General features: G+C 35.9%; 1 protein-coding gene across 2 annotated transcripts in view; it reads left to right on the top strand.

The window, feature by feature from the left end:
- The window catches only part of GSPT1 (G1 to S phase transition 1), a 47552-nt gene that overhangs the window by 14248 nt on the left and 8571 nt on the right, over positions 1 to 24733 (top strand). Inside the window, exons 2-11 of one of the 2 annotated variants that reach the window (XM_043981309.1) lie at positions 11143 to 11187; positions 11293 to 11334; positions 12265 to 12492; positions 13408 to 13441; positions 14160 to 14237; positions 17495 to 17675; positions 19550 to 19704; positions 20757 to 20897; positions 21568 to 21661; positions 22064 to 22144. In XM_043981309.1, the coding sequence (XP_043837244.1) occupies positions 11143 to 11187; positions 11293 to 11334; positions 12265 to 12492; positions 13408 to 13441; positions 14160 to 14237; positions 17495 to 17675; positions 19550 to 19704; positions 20757 to 20897; positions 21568 to 21661; positions 22064 to 22144 (1079 nt within the window). Of the gene's footprint in view, positions 1 to 11142; positions 11188 to 11292; positions 11335 to 12261; positions 12493 to 13407; positions 13442 to 14159; positions 14238 to 17494; positions 17676 to 19549; positions 19705 to 20756; positions 20898 to 21567; positions 21662 to 22063; positions 22145 to 24733 lie in introns of both variants that reach the window. The other variant, XM_043981305.1, reaches the window with a different exon arrangement.

Genomic DNA, 24733 nt, shown 5'->3' with positions numbered 1-24733 from the left:
TTTTTGGGGGGCAACTGGGTGGCGCAGTGGATAAAGTACAGGCCCTGGATTCAGGAGGATCTGAGTTCAAATATGGCCTCAGACACTTGACACTTACAGGCTGTGTGACCCTGGGCAAGTCACTTGAACCCAATTGCCCAGGGGGGGATTAGTTTCAAGTTTCTTGGGTTTACATCTAAGAGAAATTTGAAATTTTATGGAGTTTGCATTGTCAAGGAAAAATTTCACAGAATCTCAGATAGGAATGGCCAGTTAATCAAATAAGATTTTCCCATCCCCCCCTTACAGCATAGCAGAAAGTGGTCATTCAGCCTTTGCTTAAAGACTGTTCAGCCAGGCAAAGTTAGTACTAAGTTTATTTCTTTTGTAATTCAACTTTTAAATTCTAGTTCCATTGATGAGCTGACTTACCAAGTTTTCTATGATGCTCTTCCATCCTGTTAATAAAAAGAGATTAAGAGTATGGGGGGGATATATATCATCCTTTTTTGTTCTTTAAATGATTAGGATGCTAGAGTCACAATAGATTTTAACACAGCAGAGATTATGGACAAAGTGTAGTAGGAAATAAAGGGTTCGTTGCCTACATTGTAGGAAGTAGAGTTCCTTATAAATTCCTTGAATGCATGATGTCATGAAGTTCAGCAGTTTAATTGTTTAAATGTTATTGAAAAAATAGGCTTTTTAAATTCTTCTGTCACTGAAACCTGGAAAATTATTTTGGTCATAGTAGTGTCGAAACAGTCTTATAGTCCACAAAGAATTTATAGTGGTTCAGAACTAAATCTTCAGACACTTAACATGCAATTGTTTTGTGACATAACCTGAATATTGGTTAAACATCCATATCCCAAAATGGCTAAGTCCTGAGGCATGTCCTCAGTATTCCAAGGATTTGAAATGCCATCCAGCTTTCTGTTGTCATTTTTAAAAACACGTGTTCTTTTTTTTTTTTGTGGGGCAATTGGGGTCAAGTGACTTGCCCAGGGTCACACAGCTAGTAAGTGTCAAGTGTCTGAGGTCGGATCTATACTCCTGAATCCAGAGCCTGTGCTTTATCCACTGCGCCACCTAGCCACCCCACACATGTTCTATTTGACCCAGATAAAGAACTTTAGATAATAAAAGCACAAATATGTATTTGGACAAACGAAAGGTCGTGGGGGGTGTGTGTGTTTTCTCAAAATTAAGTTGGTTAGAAATCAGGAAGTTATATTTTTTTGCTTTTAGTTTGAAGCACTTGACCCCACATACTCTGCCATCCAATGACATTGACTGACCTCTCCTATTCCAATGGCTCAATGTTTTCTCTAGGGTCAAATATGCAGTCCTCTATTTGGTGTTTAAAGTCCTTCATAACCTGGCTCCTTCTTGCTTTTACAGCCTTACAATTTATTCCCTTCCATGTACTCCATGGGTGTAGTGCTGGGTCAGAAGTCAGAAAGACTGATCTTCCTGAGGTCAAACCTTGCCTCAGATTAGCTATATGACCCTGGGCAAGTCACTTAATCCTGTTTGCTAGAGGAGGAAATGGTCAGGAAAAGTTGGATATAATTTAGAAAAAAGAGCACCAATAACATGTACTCTCCCATCCAGTGACACTGCACTTCTTGCTTTTCTCATGTAACACTCCAGCTCCCAACCCTGGACATTTTCATTGGCTATCCCCTATATATGGCATTCTTTCCCTCCCCTCCACCTCCTGGCTTCAATGGTTTCTTTCAAGGCTGAGCTAAAATCCTACCTTCTACAAGAAACCGTTTAAGTACTATGTCCTTTAATGCTAGTACTTTCCCTCTAAGATTATCTCCAGTTTATCCAGTTTATATTTTGTTTGGACATAATTTTTTGCATGGTGTCTCCCCATTAGGTTATGAGCTCCTTTAAAGCAGGAGCTATCATGTCCCTTTTTTATCACTAACTCTTAGAACTGTGCCTGGCATACATAATGGACACTGTAATGGCTTGACTGTTTTTTGATGAGTAAATTGAATTGGCATATCCAAACTAAAACTCTGCCCAAGTAGTATTCATTATCAAAACTCTTTGAAATAATTTCCACCCCATAATTCATACTTTCTGCTTAATATTTAAAATTTTAATCTCATTGCAAATAACATTATGAGAAACATCTTTCTAACAAGATATTTACCAGCCAGTGGCTTATTTAAAGCACTTGTTGTTCAATTGGATCTGACTCTTCATGACACCATTTGGGGTTTTCTTGGCAAAGATAGAGTAGTGGTTTGCCATTTCCTTTTCTACCTCATTTTATAGATGAAGAAACTGAGGTAGATAGGGTTAAGTAACTTGTCCAGGGTCATACAGTGAGTGTCTGAGGCCAGATTTGAACTCTGGTCTTCCTGATTCCAAGGCTAGTGCTTTATCCACTGTGGCATGTAGCTGTCCTTTAAAACAGTAGTTAAAAGATTTTTGGATAATATCTTTTAACTTGTAAGAATATTAGGCTTCAATATTTATTTCTTAGGAATGAGATTTTAGTATTCTACTGTATGTTTGTTTTCATTGATGAACAGAGAAGATAGTAACTTTTGTTTTAGTGAGGCAATTGGGGTTAAGTGACTTGCTCAGGGTCACACAGCTATTTGAACTCAGGTTCTCCTGAATCCAGGGCCAGTGCTCTATCCACTGCGCCACCTAGCTGCCCCCAAAGTTTTTTGTTTTGTTTTGGTTTGGTTTTTTAGTGAATTTAGTAACTTTTAATGTGTTAGCAATCTAACATCTAGTTTCTTTATCTTTTCTTATTGTTTACATTGTGCAGTTGTATTTGCTTTTTCATTGTAGATTGCATTATTAGATAATTGGTTTGGTGAATAAAATGACAAACTTTTTAGTCAGGAAAACCTGGTGGGTTCAGGTGCTTCTGAGATTCAGTTTTCCTTATCTGGTAAAATATGCTTAATAATTGGAGTGGCCAATTCATAGAATTGTTGCAAGGATCAAATGGGAAAAAAAATTTGCAAACTTGTCTAGTTGGGTTTTTCAGCCTCTTTGTTCCTTGAGAAGCAGTGTGTCATGGGGGATAAATAAGTGTGCTTCAGAAAGAGGAACAAGAAGGCTTGGATTCATGTCTCTGACATATATGTGCCTGAGTGATCCTGAGCAAATCCAATATCTCAGTGCTCCACAAAACTCTAAATTGCTTTATTCACTTCTACCCCATACTGCTCTTTTTGCCTCCTGTCCTTCCTTTGGTACAAAGTACCTGCCATTTACTCCTTAATCCTTACTTCACTGGAAGAAACTCATTGCATTCAACTGTAATTCCCATTGAGGAGTTCACATCTATTAATGAAGGTTACATTAATGGCAAAATTAGTTACTGGGTTTATTTCACCTTGTGATTTATTTAGTATTATAGCCTCGTTTGTCACTGTTGCTTTGTTTTTGTTTTTGCAGGGCAATGGGGGTTATGTGACTTGCCATGGGTCACACAGCTAGTAAGTGTCAAGTGTCTGAGGCTGGATTTGAACTCAGATCTTCCTGAATCCAGGGGTGGTGCTTTATCCACCATGCCTCCTAGCTGCCCCTTGTTGCTTTTTTTTTTTTTAAATAGCTTGCTTAGTAGAGATAACAGAAACATGTTTAGTCCTTAAGTTTATAAGAGTAAACAAAAGGTTTTTAGCCACATAGAAAGAGTAGTGCTGCCTACCCCTGTGCTCAACCCAGTATCCATGTTCACAATATAAATAAGACATTTAGCTGGTATCCATACTGATTATCAGAAGACTCTGAATGATGTAGTCTTTATGCAGATGGTCATATTACATCCTCCTCTTCCCCATCTTTACCTCTTGAACACCCTATTGTAGCGGTTTGAATTTAATTCTTAATTCTTTGGGGGGGGCGGGGCAGTGAGGGTCAAGTGACTTGCCCAGGGTCACATGGCTAGTAAGTGTCAAGAGTCTGAGACTGGATTTGAACTCAGGTCCTCCTGACTCCAGGGCTGGTGCTTTATCCACTGCACCATCTAGCTGCCCCTTCTGTATTTAATTCTAATACAGTGGGAAGTATCTGAGAGTGAAGCAATAATTGGTATTTCAATTGCTTCTGAGCAGCACCTAATATCCAGATATTAAATTAGTACTCTATCCTTAATAACTCTTTTTGCAGTCAAATGAAACCCATGAACCCCATTTCAAAATGTTTTAAAGTAAAATGTATCAGATTATAATGGAAACTAATTATATTGAAATAGTTATCACAATTGAAAAAAAATACACTCGTGGATCCTTGGTTAAGAACCCTGGGACTTTTGCCTGTCTTTAAACTTTATCCCTCCATTGTGGCAAACTGTATTATCAGGAGATACTGCTCACAATCTCCATCATTCTTTAAGAGTTTATAAACAAGATTGTTACTTACATTGGCTGCTGCATACTTCAGCTTGGCAAGTAGATCAGATGTTTTCTGGCTGGGATTTTTAGACTTTTTTTTGGCAGGGCAGTGAGGCTTAAGTGACTTGCCCAAGGTCACAAAGCTAGTAAGTGTCAAGTGTCTGAGGCCGGATTTAAACTCAGGTACTCCTGAATCCAGGGCCGGTGCTTTATCCACTGCGCCACCTAGCTGCCCCTTTTAGACTATTTTGGTCTTTTCTTTTGGCAGTAAGTTTATATTAGTTAAATTTCAGTATTAAGTTTTCATTGGTGTCAATTCCATCCATTTTCCAATTTTTTGGCAAAAGTAACTTGTTTATATAGGTTGAAGTTCCTTTAATTGCTTTTTTCTTTTTCTTTTCGCTTTGTATTAATTTTGATGTTTTCTCTAACATGTCAGTAGTCTTGAGTGTATACAAACAACTAATTTGGAACTAATTCCCACATTAGTCTCTTAACATTTATTAAGTTCCTACTTTATGTTCCAGGCCCTGTTAGACACTAAGGATACAAATTAAAAAATGAAGTAGTCTTTACTCTCAAGGAGCAAAATTCTTTTGAGGGAGACTACATGTACTTATATGAATCTATGTAATATATGTTTATGTATGATTGTATCCAGAACAAAATTAGTTATTTCTTGTCCTTTAAAAAAGAGAACCAATTTAATTTGTGCTGTGGTGGGTTTTTTTTGTTTGTTTGTTTTGGGTTTTTTTGGACAGGCAATGGGCGTTAACTGTCTGAGGTCGGCTTTGAACTCAGGTCCTCCTGAATCCAAGGCCAGTGCCTTTATCCACTGTGCCACCTAACTGCCTCCTGTGCTGTTATTTTGTGCTTAGTCAGCATGTCATGCCAGGTCTTTTGATTCTTGAAGTATTTATTTAGGTCATGATACCATTCCTTATTTCTGAACCATATTTTCTCCATTTTTTGCCATTCTCATTTAAAGCCTGCATTTGCATTGAAGTCACTGCCCATTAAAGTATGTATTGATTTAATATGGAGGATCTTAGAGAGCATTTTTTTTTGGTTAGCCTTTTTATACTCTACAATAGATGCTGGTGTATAAGGTACAACTAATTAAAATTTTGTATTGTTTTCCATTTGTTTCATTTTTATTTCCAAATAGTTCCCTCTAAAGGACTTTTTTTTTTTTTTGGTGAGGCAATTGGGGTTAAGTGACTTGCCCAGGGTCACACAGCTAGTAAGCGCTAAATGTCTGAGGCTGGATTTGAACTCGGGTCCTCCTGAATCCATGGGCGGTGTTCTATCCACTGCGCCATCTAGCTGCCCTGAAATAGTTCTCTCTAAAAAGAAGAGAAATGGGTAGTTTAGGTAAACCAATACAGTAATCAAATTCAGTGGCATATACAATTTCCAGCATTCATTATTCCCCATATCTGCAAAGAAGAGGGAGGTTCATTTTCATATGTATTTTGGGGAAAACTTTGATTGTTATTATTATAAGATGTTCAGTTTTTTTTTCTTTCCACTTATGTTGTTAGCATGTACCTTGGTTCTGCTTATTTCACTTAGCATCATTTCAATATATCTTCCCAGGCTTCACTGTATTCTTCATATTAATTATTTCTTATGGCGTAATTATAATCTATTACAACATGTACCACAGTTTCTTCAATCATTTCCCAATTGATGGACTTTGTTTCCAGTTCTTTGTTACAACAAAAAGAAGTACTATAAATATTTTGGTGTAGGCAGGAACTATCTTTGACTTCTTTGGGTAATATGCTTGGTAGTGGGATATCAAAGGATATGGATATTATAGTTTATTTCTTAGCATAATATCAAATTGCCTTCTAGAATTTGAGGAAGTAATTCCATAGTTTCATCATCAGTACATTTGTATGTCTGACTCCCTACAGTCTACAAATTTGACTACAGATTTATGGGTTTGAGTTGAAACCTCAGTTTTGATTTGAATTTCTATTACTAATAATAAATCACTAATGATTTATTTTGTTTTGTTTTATTTTTTGGCGAGGCAATTGGGGTTAGGTGACTTGCCCAGGGTCACACAGCTAGTAAGTGTCAAGTGTCTGAGGCCAGATTTGAACTCGGGTCCTCCTGAATCCAGGGCTGGTGCTTTATCCACTGTGTCAATTTTTTTTTTAAGCAAGAATAATAAAGAAGGTGAGAAAATTATACTTAAGTTTTCAGAATTCATCAGTTCTCTATCGAGGTGGATAGCATTTTTTTTTCATTACAAATCTTTTCAGATTACCTTGGATCTTTGTATTGATCAGAGTAGCCAGTTGATCATTATTACAACATTGCTGTTACTTTGCACAACAATTTCCTGGTTCTCTTTCACTTTACATTGTCAGTTCATATAGGTCTTGCCATGTTTTTTCTGAAACCACTCCCCTCATCATTTGTTATAGCACAGTACTACTCCATCACAATCATATGCCACAACTTGTTCTGCTATTCCTCACTTGATGAGCATCCCCTCAATTTCCAGTACTTTGCCATCACAAAAAGAACTGCTATAAATATTTTAATTAACCCATTTATAATCAATAGTGAGAGCATTTTTTCATAAGAATATTATAGCTTTGATTTCTTAACACTATCTTTTTATATCTTTTGACTATCCATTGGGGAGTATCTCTTATTATAAAGTTTATTCAGTTTATATTTGAGAAATGAGGCCTTTCTTAGAGAACCTTGCTGTAAAATTTTTTGATATTACTTCATCCTCTGTGTTACCTTTTAGTAAAATGTAGTTTCCCTGATGGTCAGTTAGGTGGTGTGGTGGATATGGCCCTGGCCTTGAAGTTGGAAGGATAGGTAGGACTTGAGTTCAATTCTGACCTCAGACACTTACTAGCTGTGTGACTCTGGGCAAGTCACTTAACTTAATTGCCTTAAACATCTGGGGCCTTCTCCAGTTGTCCTGACATACATGTTTTGCCATTGGACTCAAATGGCTATGGAGGAGAGAGTGAGGTTGGTGACTTTGCACAGCCCTGCTTCACTTATATCCAATTCACTGCTGGTCATGATATCCCCTCCCATTATCATGGCCCTCTTCAAGAATGAAAGACAAACAAGTTCCCTGATTATCCCCTTTAATTAGGTGTGTTTTTGCTTTTGTCTGAGGTCATGATAGCTACCCCTGCCCTTTTTTTAAATATACTTTTAATTGAAGCATATTGGATTCTGCTCCAGCCCTTTATTTTAATTCTTTACGTGTCTTTCTGTTTCAAGTATGTCTCTTGTAAACAACATATTGTTGGATACTGGTTTATAATCTGTTCTGATAACTGCTTCCATTTTGAGTGAGTTTATCCCATTTGTATTCATAGTTCTGATTACTGTGTATTTCCCTCCATTCCATTTTTTTCTGTTTCTTCTCTCTTTTTTTTTTCCTGTCCCTTCTCAAAAGTTTATTTTGCTTCTAACTGCTGGCTCTCTTTTGTTTGTTTGTTTGTTTTTTAGTGAGGCAGTTGGGGTTAAGTGACTTGCCCAGGGTCACACAGCTAGTAAGTGTTGAGTGTCTGAGGCCGGATTTGAACTCAGGTACTCCTGACTCCAGGGCCGGTGCTCTGTGCCACCTAGCTGCCCCTACCGCTGGCTCTCCTAATCTGTCCTTTATCATCCCCCTTACCATTTCTGGGATGAGAGTTCCCCAAGTCAATGCTTTGGCTACTCTTCCTGTCACCATTGTGGACTCCAGGCAGGCTTCTAGTGTCTAGTTTTCTTAGGTGGAAAAAATGTCTCCCTTTGACCTTTTATTTAGAATTTTATTTTCTCAAATTACATGTAAAATACAAATTTTATCATCAATTTTTAAAAAACTTTGTATTCCAAATTCTCCCTCCCCCCAAGAACTCAAGCAATTCAATATAAGCTATAAATGAGCAGCAAAACATTTCCACATTAGCCAGGTTGTGAAAGAAAACAGACAAAACAAAACTTCAGATAAAGGAACTAACAAAAATTATGCTTCAATCTGTTTTCTGATACCATCAGTTCTCTGTAGATAGATTGCATTTTTCATAAGTCCTTCTCAGAATTGTCTTGGGTCATTGCATTGCTGAAAATAACCAAGTCATTCACAGCAGATCATCTTACAGTATTGCTGTTATTTTGTATACAGTACATTTTACTTTTCATCAGCTCATGCAGGTCCTTCCAGGTCTTTCTGATAGCATCCTGTGCATTTGACTTTTTGTTGGATCTGCTGCTCCAAAATTTGATTTGAGGCATTATTTTAAAGTTGTTGAGAGAGTTCAACTGGGTTGCTTCTAATCCACCATCTTTGGCTGTGTCCATCCAGAACTGTTTGTTCATATTCTTTGATCATTTTTTTGGTGTCCAGTTATTTTTAAGGTAGCCTTTTTGGAAATAACGTCATGAACTCTGTAATTCAAGATGACCAGATAAGTGACTTACGAAATGATATTTCTTGTTCCCTTTGCATGTATGAAAAAAGCAACTCCCGTAAGTCTTTTGAGAGCCTCCCCAAGGAGAGCCTCTTAAACAATCCTTCCATTTTCTGTAAATTCTTTGTCTTTTGGTTTTGTTTATATCAAAAATGTCAAGATATATACAACTCTTTTCTCCAGTAGGAAGTCATCTTGGTCAGTGGACTAGGATATTACATTTATAATATCAACCAGATAAGTTAACATTTGGGTCTAAAGCTCTGCCTCTTTTTCTACGCCACTGTCACTACAAAAAGCAGTTTGGAGCCATGTAGGACTGAGAATTATTTGTATTTGTCCTTTGTTAATGGGTTATAATGGTCAAATAATTGATTACTGGGTGGTCAGCCTTCTGGTGTTGAACTTTTCTTGTTTTAGCTTATCTGCTCGTTGGACGGCAGAATTAGGCTTAGAGGACCCAGTGTCACCTTGTGAGGTGCATGTCCCTAGCCAGTTGCTAAATTAGGAGTAGTACCTGAGTACTCAAAGACTTTTTCTCTTGTTATTGTCAACCCTGAGAACAAATGCCAAATTTTGCAACCTCTGTTAGCTCTAAAAAAACCCCAGAGAACTCACACAGGTTATCAAAACCACAGTTAACTCTAAAAATAGAAACAAAATAAAATAAAATAAAGCCAAAGACCTAACAGTGGTTATAAGCAAAGCATTCTTTTTATTCTGTTGGAGAAGGAAAACTAGACACATGTACCAGGGTCTACTCAGGAAGGAGACCTTTAGAGTGGACAGATCTCAGTATTTATACCAGTGGCTACAAGTTTGATTCATGGCAAGACTTCATGACTGGAACACGGGTACTACAGGTGCTTGTTGAAGCTCAGGGATCACCTGATGCTGGTGTGAAACAATTCTGGGTTTTGAGATCATCCAAAGGGTGAGCTGCAAAGGATTGTTATGCCAAGCTCAGGACACAGCTTGCTTGCTGGACCTTAGCTCTGAAAAACAGGGTGTCTCCTAATAGTAAAAAGAGGGATGGGATGATCTTGGGTTGGGGATCTTGACATTACATAGTGCACCAAAAAGTATTCAAACTAGAATGTTTTGTTAGTATTCTATGAATTATTTTATTTTATTTTTTTGCGGGTCAATGAGGGTTAAGTGATTTGCCTAGGGTCACATGGCTAGTAAGTGTCAAGTATCTGAAGCTGGATTTGAACTCAAGTTGTCCTGACTCCAGGGCCTGTGCCACCTACCTGCCCCCTGAATTATTTTATTGTGTTATTTTAATATTGACTTTGATTTTGAAAGAAGGCTTTACTTGTGGAGTAGCAAGCCCCAGACTTCTTGATCTTCTAATTTTTTTTTTTTTTGGCCATCAAAGCAGAGGAATACTACTTTTACAGTGTGCATACGTATGTGTGTATAATCAGGTTTATGCAGAATTAGATTGGAATCTGGCTTTCATAATACCTTGGCAGACCATGTTTTCTACCATAACTGAGCAGTTTGGTATTGAGCAAGTTGCTTTATTTCCCTGGCTCTATTTATTCATGTGTAAAATGAAGAGCTTGAACTAGATGATATGTAAATGCTCTGTTTGGTCTCTGTTTTTTGATTTTTGTTTTGTTTTGAAACTCTCTAGTTCATTTCCTATATTAAGCCTGAATTTGTGATTTGAGACTCAGTTCTAGAAACTGGATTTTTTGTAAACTACAGAATTGGAAATGAAGAAGAGTCTAGGCTGTTCTAAGAATTTCTGTAAATGCTGGGAAAAGTGTGTAATTAATGTCAAGCAGCAGCTTTTACAAATGACATGTTTTGCCCTCTTAAGGTTTAATCTAGCTAAGTGTTATTACAGTATGGCATAGTTTATGTACCTTAGCTAGACTGACTTTTGTGGAAATTGAGCTCTGTGTGACGTGCTATCAGCTGCAGCCTCTGTTAAACCATTTTGCTTATCCTTTTTTGAAAAGAGAAACACTAAGAAGTAATGGTAGTTTCCAAACAAAATGGATTCCTTGCCTCCTCAAACTCTACTTGCTTTATAGTAAAACTTTAATTCACACTCTAGCAATTAATTTGTGATAACTAGACCTAACCTGGGCAATGGTTAATTTGTACCATCTATGAAGAAAAGAGTTTGCAAAACAATTAACAGTATAAAAAAATTAGGAGGTTATATTTAAACTATTTGAAATGGTTGTGGAATCAAAAAATTGCTAATGGTCCCCTTCAAAGAACTTATGGCACTTAGTTTAGCATTGGGAGCATGTTGGAAAATTAAACAATTTCATGACTACATATATTTTTAACAAGAACTTGTTTTTATTAAACAGCACCTGTGGAACCTTCTCAAGAAGAACAGTCAGTGTTGTATGAAGGTAATTTTCTGTTATATACTCTCTTCATCAGAAGTTGTTTGTTTTGGGGTCGGACGGATAGGTATTTTTTTGTAAACATGCATTATATCTCAATTTCTTGTTTAGGTTCAAATTCAGCTGTTAGCATGGAAGTTTCAGAACCTGTTGGTAAGACACTTTCTGACCATATTAATACAGTAATATGAAACTTTCAATCTCAAGATTTAAGGTGCAAATGTAAGTGTTATATTATAATGGCTAAATTGAGCACTGGCTTAATTGAGTCTTTGCTGTTAAGTGAATATGTAGAATGTATATTATGCTTTTCAGTTACTTTTGGAAAGATTTTCATTAGACATGAATATTACTGTAGTAAATGTAATGATCACAAATGTAATAGGACTAATTGGAATGTTGTTAAATAAGCTTAAATGTATTTGTACTTGTTCAGTTTACTTTTGGCCAAAACTTCCATTTTACTCAGTGTTTCATTAGTGTTTTCTATTATTTCCAAGTTGATTAATGGAAGTTTAGATTAGATTTTGAGGGGGGAGGCAATTGTGGTTAAGTGACTTGCCCAGGGTCAACAGCTAGTAAGTGCCAAGTATCTGAGGCTGGATTTGAATTCAGGTCTTCCTGAATCCAGGGCCGGTGCTTTATCCACTGCGCCACCTAGCTGCCCCTTAGATCAGATTTAAATGACAGTTTTAAAAATGTCCAATAAATTTCTTCTTGAATTCCTACTTTTTAATTGTTTTTCCCATTAAGTTACTATTATTTTCAGTACATTTTGACATATTGGAATATCTGGTGTCTCCATTAAGGAGTTTTAAAATTCATCTTCAGTTTTGCTATTTTTCCTTTATGAAAATACTCCTTAGTAAAAATTGAAATCTCATTTCTGAGAACTTTCTGATGTCAGTAGCCAATGGTTTTAAACCTATTATCAGCTTCAGAAATAAGTGGAGATTTTCCTGCTTTTATGTATGTAGGAGGACATTGAGAAATGAAATTGTTTTCCAATGAATATCTTCATAAAAAGCATCTGTTCATTGTAAAAGTGAGTTCAAAAATAAGATATTTGTCTTTCTTCAGTAGAAAATGGAGAGACAGAAATGTCCCCAGAAGAATCATGGGAGCACAAAGAAGAACCTAGTGAAGCAGAGCCGGGGGGTGGCTCTTTGGGAGATGGAGGGCCTTCAGAGGAGAGCGTCCCATTAATGATGATGGAAGAGGAGGAAGAGATACCGAAACCTAAGTCTGTGGTAGCACCACCAGGAGCACCTAAGAAAGAACATGTGAATGTAGTATTCATTGGGCATGTAGGTAAGCTGTGAATGGATGGAGGCTGGAGGCTTGTTATATTATACTTACATGAAAGTATTGTTCAGTTCACTGTGGCGTTTCCATCATTGACAGACTGCATAGTCTAACTTATTTGTATATTAGTAGCCAAAACCTTTTTTTGCTTTGGTTTTGGATAAAACCTACTTAATATAGTAATTAAGTATGTACTGACTTTGTATGAAACAAAATTAACTGGACTGTTTTCTGATTCTTTGGGTCTGTTTATCTCTCCAAAGACATTTATTTATTCAAATATTCTCTATTGCTGCTATTTGTTGTCTGGATGGGGAACTGGAAGTGTGAATGAGTGTAAGGAAGAGTAAGTTACTTTCCCAGTGATAACCCATCACTTATTTTTCATGTAGCTTTTACAGATCCCATTGGTGAGAAATTACAGTTCATGGTGCACTTGTTCTCTGTTAACAGGAACTCAGGGAGCAATTTGCCCAATTCTCCTTCCCCTTGCACAATATCTCCTAGGGTAAGAAGATTATTGGACCTTAAACATATACCATGACCAAAGCATCAATTTCTAGGGAACAAATAATTCTTTTTTTTTTCTTCTGTGGTTTTTAATTTTGGTTTTCTACTTTTGGTTTGGCTACCATCCTGTATGTTAGATACTCAAGACATGGGTATATTTGAGAGTGTCCAGATTCAAATGCAGCAAGAAATAGAAAAGGAGAGAGTATTAAAGCTTAGTACTCAATGTTCTTGGTAGAGATTATTTGGAAAGAAAGTGTAAAGCTGATAATGGTGATTAAAAGTGCGTTGTCCTTATAATCACCAATGCATAGTTTCTACATTGTTTCCAAATACAATTGTGGTTTTTTTTTATGATAGTCTGTGTCTACTTTTATTTAACTTTTTAATAGTCTATATTTCTTTTGTTAGATGCTGGTAAATCAACTATTGGAGGACAAATAATGTAAGTTGATAATGTTTTTTGTTGTTTTGGTTTTGTTTTTTTGCCAGACAATGAGGGTTAAATGACTTACCCAGGGTCACACAGCTAGTAACTGCCAAGTGTTTGAGGCTGGGTTTGAACTCAAGTCCTCCTGAATCCAGGGCTAGTGCTTTATCTACTGCACCACCTAGCTGCCCCCTTGATAATATATTTTTTAATAAATCTCTTTAGTGTTATCAAAGTTCAAGGGTGAAATCATACAAACTAAGCAAATTAGTCCCAGCTACTTAAGAAACACAACTTTAAAACAATATTCCCATCAGGGAAAGTTCTTATCCATTTTCAGTCATCTCCAAATCACTATTTACCACAGTTGGATCTTTAGTCTTCTACAAATTTTTGAATTTCTTAATTCAAACACTAGCTTATTTGCTGAAAAGTCCCATAGTGTTGCTATGGATACCTAAAAAAACAACTTTCAGAATTCATAATTTTTTATTCATTCACTAGAGATGTTACTTTAATCAACTTGAATATAGTTCACTTGGGGATTTTAAAAACAGTCTAAAAGTATTGGATAGGGAAATGCTTTCTTTCCTTTACCTATTAAGTATCAAGAACATAGTTGGATTTCCCCCCTTTAACATGGCACCAAACCTTTAAAATAATTAGACTTTTATTTTGTGACTGCTTTAAAAGTTTTAATATATGCACATATATGTGTGTTTATATTTTTCAGGTATTTGACTGGAATGGTTGACAAAAGAACACTTGAAAAATATGAACGAGAAGCTAAAGAAAAAAACAGAGAAACTTGGTATGGAAAATTTTATTACAGTAAAACAAAAACTGCTATAATTTTGCTCAATTTTATCTAGATGTTGGGACTATAGTGACTAATTGTGTGTTATTAAGCACTTTTCTTTGTTGGAATAGTTCTCAAATTCGGAGTTATTTGGGGGAAAAGTCTTAGTATATCTATATTAATGAATTCTAGAATCTTTGAGAGGCATAAACTTTGGTTTTTGTGCTAAAAAACTAGACTACTTTTGTTCAGGTTTTCCTTCATCCTTCCCAGTTGTATAGAAAAAGGTGGTAGGGAGGTGATGCAAAAAAAATGCAATTTATATTATCCTCTGAACCATTTATGGAGGGGAGACAACTAATGCAAACTCGACGGTACATCAAGTACTGAAAGGAAAATGGAATTTTGTATTCCTTCAGCATGAATTAAAGTGGCATGACAATGAAGAATGATTTAAATTCCTAATCGAAATAAAAAGAAATTTTGTCATTGTTTATCATTCAAACATACTAATAAACATTTTAAAGCAGGAGTCATGTATGTCTTTGTGAATAGCCTTGATTTTCTCCCAGAAATTATCAGATGATTGTTTTTGTCTATGTTGAGTATTATTATCTTAATTATACAGACATAGCCCCAAGCAGTCATACATTTTTTGTACTTTTTAAAATATGGCTATAACTTCTGAACACATACTTCGAGATTTTTACTCCCATGGGATTGATATCTGATATTTTAATTTTCATATATTTTTCTTACATACTTTGGTTAGTTAAAGTGACTTGGAAGTGATGAGTTTTGAAATCATTTGATTGACTTTGTTCAGGTCACATTAAGAGCTTTTTTGGGGGAGGGGGGTGAGGCAGTTGGGGTTAAGTGACTTGCCATGGGTCACACAGCTAGTAAGTGTCAAGTGTCTGAGGCCGGATTTGAACTCCAGTCCTCCTGAATCCAGGACCAGTGCTCTATCCACTGCACCACCTAGCTGCCCCTTAAGAGCAATTTTTAATATTTGATTCCCCTTTCTTATGAAGGGAATTGAGGATTGACAGTATGTAGACAGATGAATTTTACTTTGAATTCACTACTTATTTGTGGATGTTTCTTTCAATGAATTTTGGATGGGTAAAGTTTTAATTCAAAGATTCATTCATACTCTTAAAACACTCATAATACATTAATATCTACTAGAAGAATCATATAGCTTTTAGAGCTTCATGGAAACTTAATATAATCTAACCACTTCAGAGGTTAAGTATTGACTTGGTTGTTCAAAATCATGGAGATAGTGATCAGGAAAAAACTGGGTTACTGGATTCCAGATACTTTTTATCAATCTTGTTATGACAGAGTAGTTTACCATAAAAAATCAAATTGCAAGCCAAGCAAACTCTTCAAAAAAGTTAAGCAAAAGTAGTAAAAGATAATATCAGAACTGAACCATATGATTTTATAAATTTACCATTTAAAAAATACTGCTATTTAATGTTTTCTTCATCCACATGGTTATAGTCAATGTATATGTTGTTCTTTTGATGGGGTGGGGGTTGGCGTGGGGGTTTTTTGGTTTGTTTTGGGGTTTTTGTTTTTTTTTTTTTTGGCGGGGCAGTGAGGGTTAAGTGACTTGCCCAGGGTCACACAGCTAGTAAGTATCAAGTGTCTGAGGCTGGATTTGAACTCAGGTCCTCCTGACTCCAGGGCTCCAGGTGATTTATCTACTGTGCTACCTAGTTGCCTCCCTCTGCATCATTTTATAAAAGTCTTAAACATATTTCATTGAATTCTTCATATTCATTTTTTTATTGCCTCTCAGTGTTCTTTCTGTTCTGTTGTACTGCCTCTTAATTTTCTTCTGTGTTGTGTATTTGGCAAAGTAGCTGCAAATTTTTTTTTTTTAATCTCTGATGTAAGCCATTCTGTTCTTAACAGTCTATATAAGCAAATAGATAAAATTAGATAACCAATCCAAAAAATTCCATAGTAAGATCAAACACAGTAACAGCTTAGTTCAAATAATGGTTTGGATGCATCCAGCAGAATAGTAGTAGTAGCTGTACCTTAGAGAATCATTTTCCTAAAATTATTCAAACCCTTTAAATCTGGTTCTCCAAGGATTCTCCTATCTGCTTGGTTAAAGATCTATTTGAGATACTTACATTAATTGAATTTATCAATAACTTAACATTATCACTTTCAAGAAGAATCCTTCCTGTGTTGAACAAGCCCTACTCCCTTAAGCAACTGGTCAGGCCTTTGGCAAGAAAGATGTGGAAAGATTTTGTGTGCTATTTTGGAATTGATAGTTAAAGAAAAACTGGTATTTTTCTCATTCAGATTAGACCAGGGACTTTAAAATAAAATAATGTCCTTAGGAAGCCACTAGGTGATGCATTAGAATAGAGTGCTGGGTCTGGAGTCAGGAAAACCCGAGTTCAAATCTGGTTTCAGACACTTATTAGCCATGTGACCCTGGGCAAGTCAAGTCACTTAACTCTGTTTGCTTCAATTCTTCATCTATAAAATGAGCTAGAGAAGTAAATGGCAAACCATACCAGTGTCTTGGCCAAGAAAACCCTAAGTGGGGTCATGACTGAGAGAGGACAAAATAACAACAAACAATAGTATGAACCTGGGCATGTCCCTTAACCTTTGCCTTAATCCACTGGGGAAGGAAATGGCAGACCACTCTAATATCTTTGCTAAGAAAACCGCCAGACATTATAATCCTCAGGGTCAACAACTGTCTTTTTTGGGCAGCTAGGTGGCTCAGTGGATAAAGCACCAGCCCTGTATTCAGGAGGACCTAAGTTCAAATCTGACCTCAGACACTTGACATTTACTAGCTGTGTGACCCTGGGCAAGTCACTTAACCCTCATTGCCCCTCAACCCCCCCCCAAAAAAAAAAACCCAACAACACCCTGTCTTTTTTGTTGGGGGGGGGCGGTAAGTGACTTGCCCACGGTCACACAGCTAGTAAATGTCAAGTGTCTAAGGCCGGATTTGAACTCAAGAACTCCTGAATCCAGGGCCTGTGCTTTATCCACTGTGCCACCTAGCCGCCCCCCAAAACTGTCTTTTTTAAAGAGGGAATTGGGTGGGGTGGGATTTGTGTTATTCCAAGTAGGGAATATCAATTCTTATCAGCAGATTACTAAATTACTCCCAAGCATGTATTTGCATGTATTTTTTTTTAATGCTTGATATGCAGAAAATCTTACATAATATGCAGTTTTAAAAATAATGTATCTCTAAAATTGTACTCTTACAGGTACTTGTCATGGGCCTTAGATACCAATCAGGAAGAAAGAGACAAAGGTAAAACTGTAGAAGTGGGCCGTGCCTACTTTGAGACAGAAAAGAAGCACTTCACCATCCTAGACGCCCCTGGGCACAAGAGTTTTGTCCCAAACATGATTGGTGGTGCTTCTCAAGCTGATCTGGCTGTACTGGTAAGAAAATATATCAATCAACTTTTGTTCTGTTACTGAAGCTTAGTTTGAATTCCAGAGATTAGAGTTAATTTTGAATAAATTGGCAAGTGTGTATAGTTCATAGTTACCAGCTCTATACTCCGTCATTTCTTTCCCAGGAATCTGATGATTGTGATTTTGTGACTGGAGTTAACTTCTGGGACACGTTTGTGATAGATCTTTCCTTCCCTGCTTATAGCTCAGTTTTATGAATTGCTCGATCAGAACCTCTGAGAAATGATTTTATACTTCAGGGTTTTGTACATCTCCATATGTTCTGTAGGGCAGCTTCCATCTGCCACCTAGTACAGTGCTTTGTACATAGGAAATGCTTAATAAACATGCCTACATTATAGTGTACTTATGAAATTTTTAAAAAATCAGCGGTAGTGTTATTGTTTTGGGGAAATACCCAGTAGAGATTTTGTGTGTATGTATGTGTATATATGTGTGTGTCTGTCTTACCCCTGTGTGATCCCCTACCCTGGCCCTCAGTCAAGTGAAACATGAATAAGACATGGGAAGAAAGGTTTGGAAAATTTTTCATTATATGGATCATTTTGTTGAAATGGTTAAGTAGTTAAAGTAGTTAAGACTCTCCAATATGGTGTCTGTTGCTTTATAAATGAGTCAATAATCACTATACTTTTGGGGGTGCTGGAAGAAATATACTTTTATTTAGAAAAATGACTTAATTTTTTTTTCAAGGTTTTGAGCAGATTTGTGCATGACTGCATGTGTGTGTGCATGCACACATGTGAGTGCACATCCTATTTCTTATATAGTAGACACCAAACACCACTCCCTAAAAGTATATTCTTTGAACAAAATTAAGCACAAGGGCTAATAAAAGCAATTTCCATGGAAGCTACTTTTTCTCTGCTTCTGTAGGTAAAATTTTCTGAGGTATAACAGGTATCTGAATGTTGTTTGGTAACAACAACAAATATTAATGTGCTAAGTGTTAGATGGATTCTCTCCTTCAGGGAGGTTAATGGCTAGTAGAGGGATAAGACAAGTGGAATTAACTATATGTGAATTCATTAGTTGCAGAAGTGCTTTGTGAGGTTTAAAGAGGAACGTTGATCATGTTGAGGCTTGGGGGCAGGTAGGGTTGAGTGTTAGGATAGATTTCATGGAAGAGATGATATTTGAATTGGACTTTAAAAAGATGAATAGCAAGTTGATAGCTGAATTGGGGTTGCATATGGTCCAGGCATTAAGAAATAGCAAAAGCACAAAGTGAATCAGGGAACCAAACCTTTTCTGTATCTTTAATCTGTAAGATAAAGCTAGGAAAACAGAGTAGAACCACTAGAATAGTTCAGGCCTAAGAGTGTCTCACAGAATGTGGCAGCTAGGTGGCACAGTGGATAAAGCACTGACCCTGGATCCAGGCCAGTCTGAGTTCAAATCTAGTCTCAGACCCTTGACACGTACTAGCTGTGTGACCCTGGGCAAGTCACTTAACCCTCATTGCCCTTGGCAAAAAACAAACAAACAAAAACCTCACAAAAGATGTGGCATTTCATTCAATAGGCATTGAAGATTTTTCAGTAAATGAATTAAGGAACCATTCATTGAGCAAGATTATTCAGTCATGAATGTGATGGGTGGATTGAAAAAGAAGAAAAAATGGAACTGGCAAGAAATAGAAAGGTATTACAAAAGTCCAGGCAGGTGGTATTGAGGACCTACCTATACTAGGGTGTTGGTAGGTAATACTCAAAGGGATAGTCTTCCTTATTTCTGTTCTAGTATCTTATGGTAGATTCTAGTATAACTGAAGTATGTACATTTTAAAATTGGAAATGTGTACATTGAAAAACTTACGGGTTGTTTTCTTGGAATAGGTAATCTCTGCCCGGAAAGGAGAGTTTGAAACTGGATTTGAAAAAGGAGGGCAGACGAGAGAACATGCCATGTTGGCAAAAACAGCAGGTGTAAAACATTTAATAGTGCTTATTAATAAGATGGATGATCCAACAGTAAATTGGAGCAATGAAAGGTGAATAAAACTTATATTCATTTTTTGATACCTTGCTGTTTATTCGCAATTTATGCAGACAATTTCGGTTTTCTCAAAAATGTTTTATTAAAGTTCTCTAAAAAATATTGACACCTTCCAGATAACTTCTGTTATCTCAGGCCCTTTCCCTGAGAAACCATTTTCCTTTGTAACAAATAAGTAAAGTGAAAAAAAAGATTAAAACCGAACAACACAAAAAACAAAAACAAACCCCCAAAAAAGATTGACACAGAAACTGTCTAAAACCTTATGGCTCATTCTGTACCATATCTGCAATTTTCGGAAGCATGGCTCATCCCTATGTTCTTGTAGAGCACAATGGAACATGACATTGATGAGACCTGAAGTCTTACAGTGTTCATGTAAGTTGTTTTTCTGGTGCAGCTCACTGCATACGTTTATACAAGTCTTCCCAATATTTGCCATTTCTTGTTTTTCACTATGTTCCAATACATTGCTTTAACACAGTTTGTTCTATCTTTCAGTAGATGGAACCCGCTTTTCCTTTATTTCTTTTCCAAAAATTCCGCTGTAAATATTTTTTGTATTTATGGTACTTTTCTTCCATCTTTGACCTCCTAGGGGTCATAGTAGCATTCCTGGGTCACAGCAATGTGTAGTTTAGTTCAGTTTATATAAAGCTTAGGGACTTTTAAAAAAATATGATTACAAATTGTTTTTTGAAATAGCTAGTTGAATTCACAGCTCTAATAGCAATAGATTGATGCACTTGTCTTCCCACAGTCCCTCTAGCATTTAGCAATTTTGTCTTGTCACTTTTGTCCTGATCTGATTGTACTGAGGTGGAATTTTGAGTGGTTTTATTTTGTACTTTGTTATTTGTGATTTTTAGTATTTTGTTTTTCATATGGCAATTGATAGCTTGCATATACCAAGCTTTCAAAAACTTTAAAGCTGTTTGTTCATAAGCCACTGGGGACTATTTGGGTCTTTTTAAAAAAATTCTTAATGTTGAAATGTTATATAATTATCTTTTTCACAATTGGCTAATTTTTAATAAATATTTGTAGATATGAAGAATGTAAAGAAAAGTTGGTGCCATTTTTGAAAAAAGTTGGCTTCAATCCCAAAAAGGATATACACTTCATGCCCTGCTCAGGATTGACTGGTGCAAACCTTAAAGAGCAATCAGATTTCTGTCCTTGGTATATGTAAGTATCTTTAAGATTGAGGAAAATTATGACTATACAGTGTTCTTGTTTAATGAGTTAAGAGGGTGTGAAATATATTTACAGTGATAAGGAACATAACTATCATGTTTTAAGGAAAATGATTATTCTGTAGATTCGTAATTTTGCAATTGAGATCTGGGTTAGTCTTAATTTTATAGGTGTCTATCAAATGCTTGCTTCAGAAATATTTCCTCACTAGTTTACATGACACAAACAAAAGTAACATTTAAAGTTGAGGTGTTTCCTATAACTAATACTAAACTGTAGTGGAGGGAGCAGTGACTTCGAAATCAGAAGACATGTTTTTAAACTAATTTATTAGTTGTGGGGCACTGACCTGTTTCTTCATTTATAAAATGGACCTTGTGCTGCTTGTTTCACAAGATTATGATGAGGCTGAGGTGTAAAACACCAGGTACACTGTAAAATGTTATGTGTTCCTATCCTAGGAACCTGTCTGTGGAAAATAATAATAAATGTTGTTAAGGGGAAAGGCTATTTGGAATAAATAGAAAATATTGTTATAACAGTTATGCTTATCTTTTTGCATTGTTTACCAGTACCAGATCATTCCTTGATTTATACAACTTTGCTGACATGTCTTATTGGGCAAAAACTAGCATTGTTGATTTTTGTTATATCTTTTCAGTGGGTTACCATTTATTCCATATCTGGATAATTTGCCAAACTTCAACAGATCAGTTGATGGACCAATCAGGCTGCCAATTGTGGATAAATACAAGGTATCCAGAAAGACCTGGGTTAGATCGGGTGTCTTAGTTCAGAGTCATTTCTGCTAACAAAGTAGTGTAAAGAAATGTAAACAATAGATTGTACTCTCTTTTTAACTTGTGAGTCATTTTGATTCTTTAAATCCTGGACGTTCAGTATCTTTCTCAAAGAATTTACTATAGTCATACAAATAATAATTTTTGAAAATAGGCTACTTATTTCAAATTTAAGATCCTTTATTTGGGTCCTTGGGGTAATGTTTCCTTCTTTAATCAGCCCTCGTGATTATTCCATAATAATTAGTCTGAATAATTACTTTTTCCCAAGTATTGTTTACAAGGTTTCAATAAGGATGAAAATGTAACCAACAAATTAAGCTGTATAGCTAATTTTTAAAAAAATTTTTTCTAAAGGATATGGGCACTGTGGTCCTGGGAAAGCTGGAATCAGGCTCTATTTGTAAAGGACAGCAGCTTGTGATGATGCCAAACAAGGTAAGCATGAAAAGTTTTTTTCTAAGTGAGTTGTAATGCTGTATTCCAATTAACTTTTTTTCTTGAAAATATCAGTAAAGATTTGGAACATGAATATATCAAGATCTAGTGACTACAAAAAAAAATTCACCTTTCATCTGTGTTCCATCACAGTCTTTGGGAAGAGAAAAATAAATAGGTGAAATTGGCAGGGGTGGAGGGTGATGGGACCGTGGCCAGGTGTGTCATTCAATTTAAAAGCACAGTAGGACTCTTCTATAATTTTGATCAGGATCTTAACCTTGGTAAATGTAGCTTTTGCTATATATAGTTAAGATATGGTACAGTGTCTGCAACTCTGTCATATAAACTGTGTTGTTAGTTGATTCTAATAGGTTCTTGTTCCTTGGATTTAAGAGATCTGCCATGACCCTAAAGGAGGCCTCTAATAATTCAAAAAAATTGATATTATCAATATTTCATTAAAACATGGCAAACCCTAGGAATTGATGGTTACATTATAGCTTAAATAATGTGCTTTCTAGGCAGTGTTTGAATTAGTGGCACCTAACCCATGAGTTTAAAAAAATCTTATTCTTACATATTACTGCCAGCCCAAAATACCATCTTTCTACCTATAAATTATTTCAATTAATGATCTCTGCATTGTTATTATCTTGAATGTATGGAATCAGACAAAATAACCACTCAAATTTTCTGAGCTGAATTGATACTTTAGTAGTACCTGTGTACTAGTAGTGTTAGACAATTAACTATTTCCTGATGGGCCAGTTTAACAGGTGAGCTGTTGTTGGAGACAGATCTGCCTGATAAGAATAATTACTTGTATTTCCACAGAGAAACCTCAAAGCAAGTTAGTCCCAATAAGCCCTTAATGGAGCCTAGTGACCTAGCAAGTTAGAAACTACACTAATAATTAAAGGTGCCCTTTTAACATCTAAAAACCAATAAAAATACTAGTTTTTTCATCTCTAAGCTTTCAATGAATGGCCTAAAACCTTTTGTAAGTTCAAAATTGGCTCTATTCTAGTATTCCATTTACCCTACCCCCAAACTGTAACTCACTTTCTCCCTTTTTCACCAAAAAATCATGTAGTCTTACTGTCCAGAAATAGAAATTATTAGTGTGTGTCAAAATAACAAAGCTATCAGATACTATATAAATATGAGAAAATAAATAATTTGCTTTTGAATTAGAATATCTAAAGAGCTAGGTAGTAACTCCCTGTTATATTGAAGTTCACGGCAAAGGATACTTTTATCAGAAAAATCATGCTCGTTTCTGAGATGGATGTGTAAAAAAGGCTTATTATAGTGTTAGTCCATAATTTAATGAGGATTAACATGTACCTTAGAATCATATGTCTTGAGGAAACCTTGAAAGTTCAATGAGTCTTTTTCCTGGGCTTGAGCCAGAGTAGGCACACCTCACATTACCCAGACATAAGAGAATTAGAAACCCGAGAATGGAAATGGTACCATCTCACTCAGGAACCCATTCCAATGTTTAATAATCCTCTTTCTGGAAATTCTTCCTTATATTTAATTTAAATCCTTCATGCTGCAGCTTAAGCCCATTTCCTCTTGTTCTGTCCTCAGTGGAGATGGAGAACAGCTGGTCACCATCCTCAGTATAATAACCCTTCATATACTTGAAGAAGTTGTTTGACTCAAACCCACATTTGACAAAGGAATCTCGAGATAAAGATTCACATCACCTTTAGATTAGCTCCATTGGTCTTAACCATTAAAGGACATTTGTGTGTGGGGGTGGTGCTGGATTAGTTGAGCATAAAATAGTAAGTAAAGATTTCTTGTTACACTTCTGTGTGGTGGGGTTGTTAGTGTCGACCCCTTTACTCCCTTAAGGTAGACAGTTTAGTTAAAAGTATAGTCCTGTCTTTAAATTCATACAGTGAAGAATGAATATTTACAAGAAATAAATGTCCTTGCCTATTTTCTATGTAGAATCTTGGTGGGTGGGAGTGGGTAAAAATTGCCTTTAGAAAGGTTTTGGTATAGAAAATACTGATTCCAAATTTCAAAAAGGTCCCTTTCTAGTTATTCATTATTATATGGGTAACATTTTAGCTTCAACACTACTGACTCTTTTTTCATCTGATCTGCTTTTAAATTTAAATATCTGAATAGTTTTCAAAAAATGCAGACTTTTAGATTATTGGGAAATGTGCCATAAGATTAAAGGATGTTGGACCTTAAAAGAATCAAATGACTAATTCCCATTGTGTTGCCACCTATTCATGATATGAAGATCTAATAAATAAGTAAGTTAGGGGGCTTCATAATAGAAGAGTAAATGTACCTTGATTTCTCCTTTGAACAGAATCAATAAGGCAACAAGCATCTGTTGTTATTTTATGCCAGGTACTTTGATTAACATGTAAAGATGTGAGCTTTATATTTTAACTGGCAGTTATATTTGTTTTATTTCCATCATTGACTTTGAATGGAATATTCTTTTCAATACAGCAGATACTTTTCATTGCTTAATCAGTAAGTAAAAAACATAGCTATAAGACTTAAGCAAGTATTCATATGTAATTTTATAAATTAAGATGTAATGAAAAA

Source organism: Dromiciops gliroides, chromosome 1 (genome assembly GCF_019393635.1).
Source record: "Dromiciops gliroides isolate mDroGli1 chromosome 1, mDroGli1.pri, whole genome shotgun sequence".
NCBI classification, from domain to species: Eukaryota; Metazoa; Chordata; class Mammalia; order Microbiotheria; family Microbiotheriidae; genus Dromiciops; species Dromiciops gliroides.
Note: the sequence above shows the minus strand (reverse complement) of the source record. Positions and strands in the feature narration are given on the sequence as shown.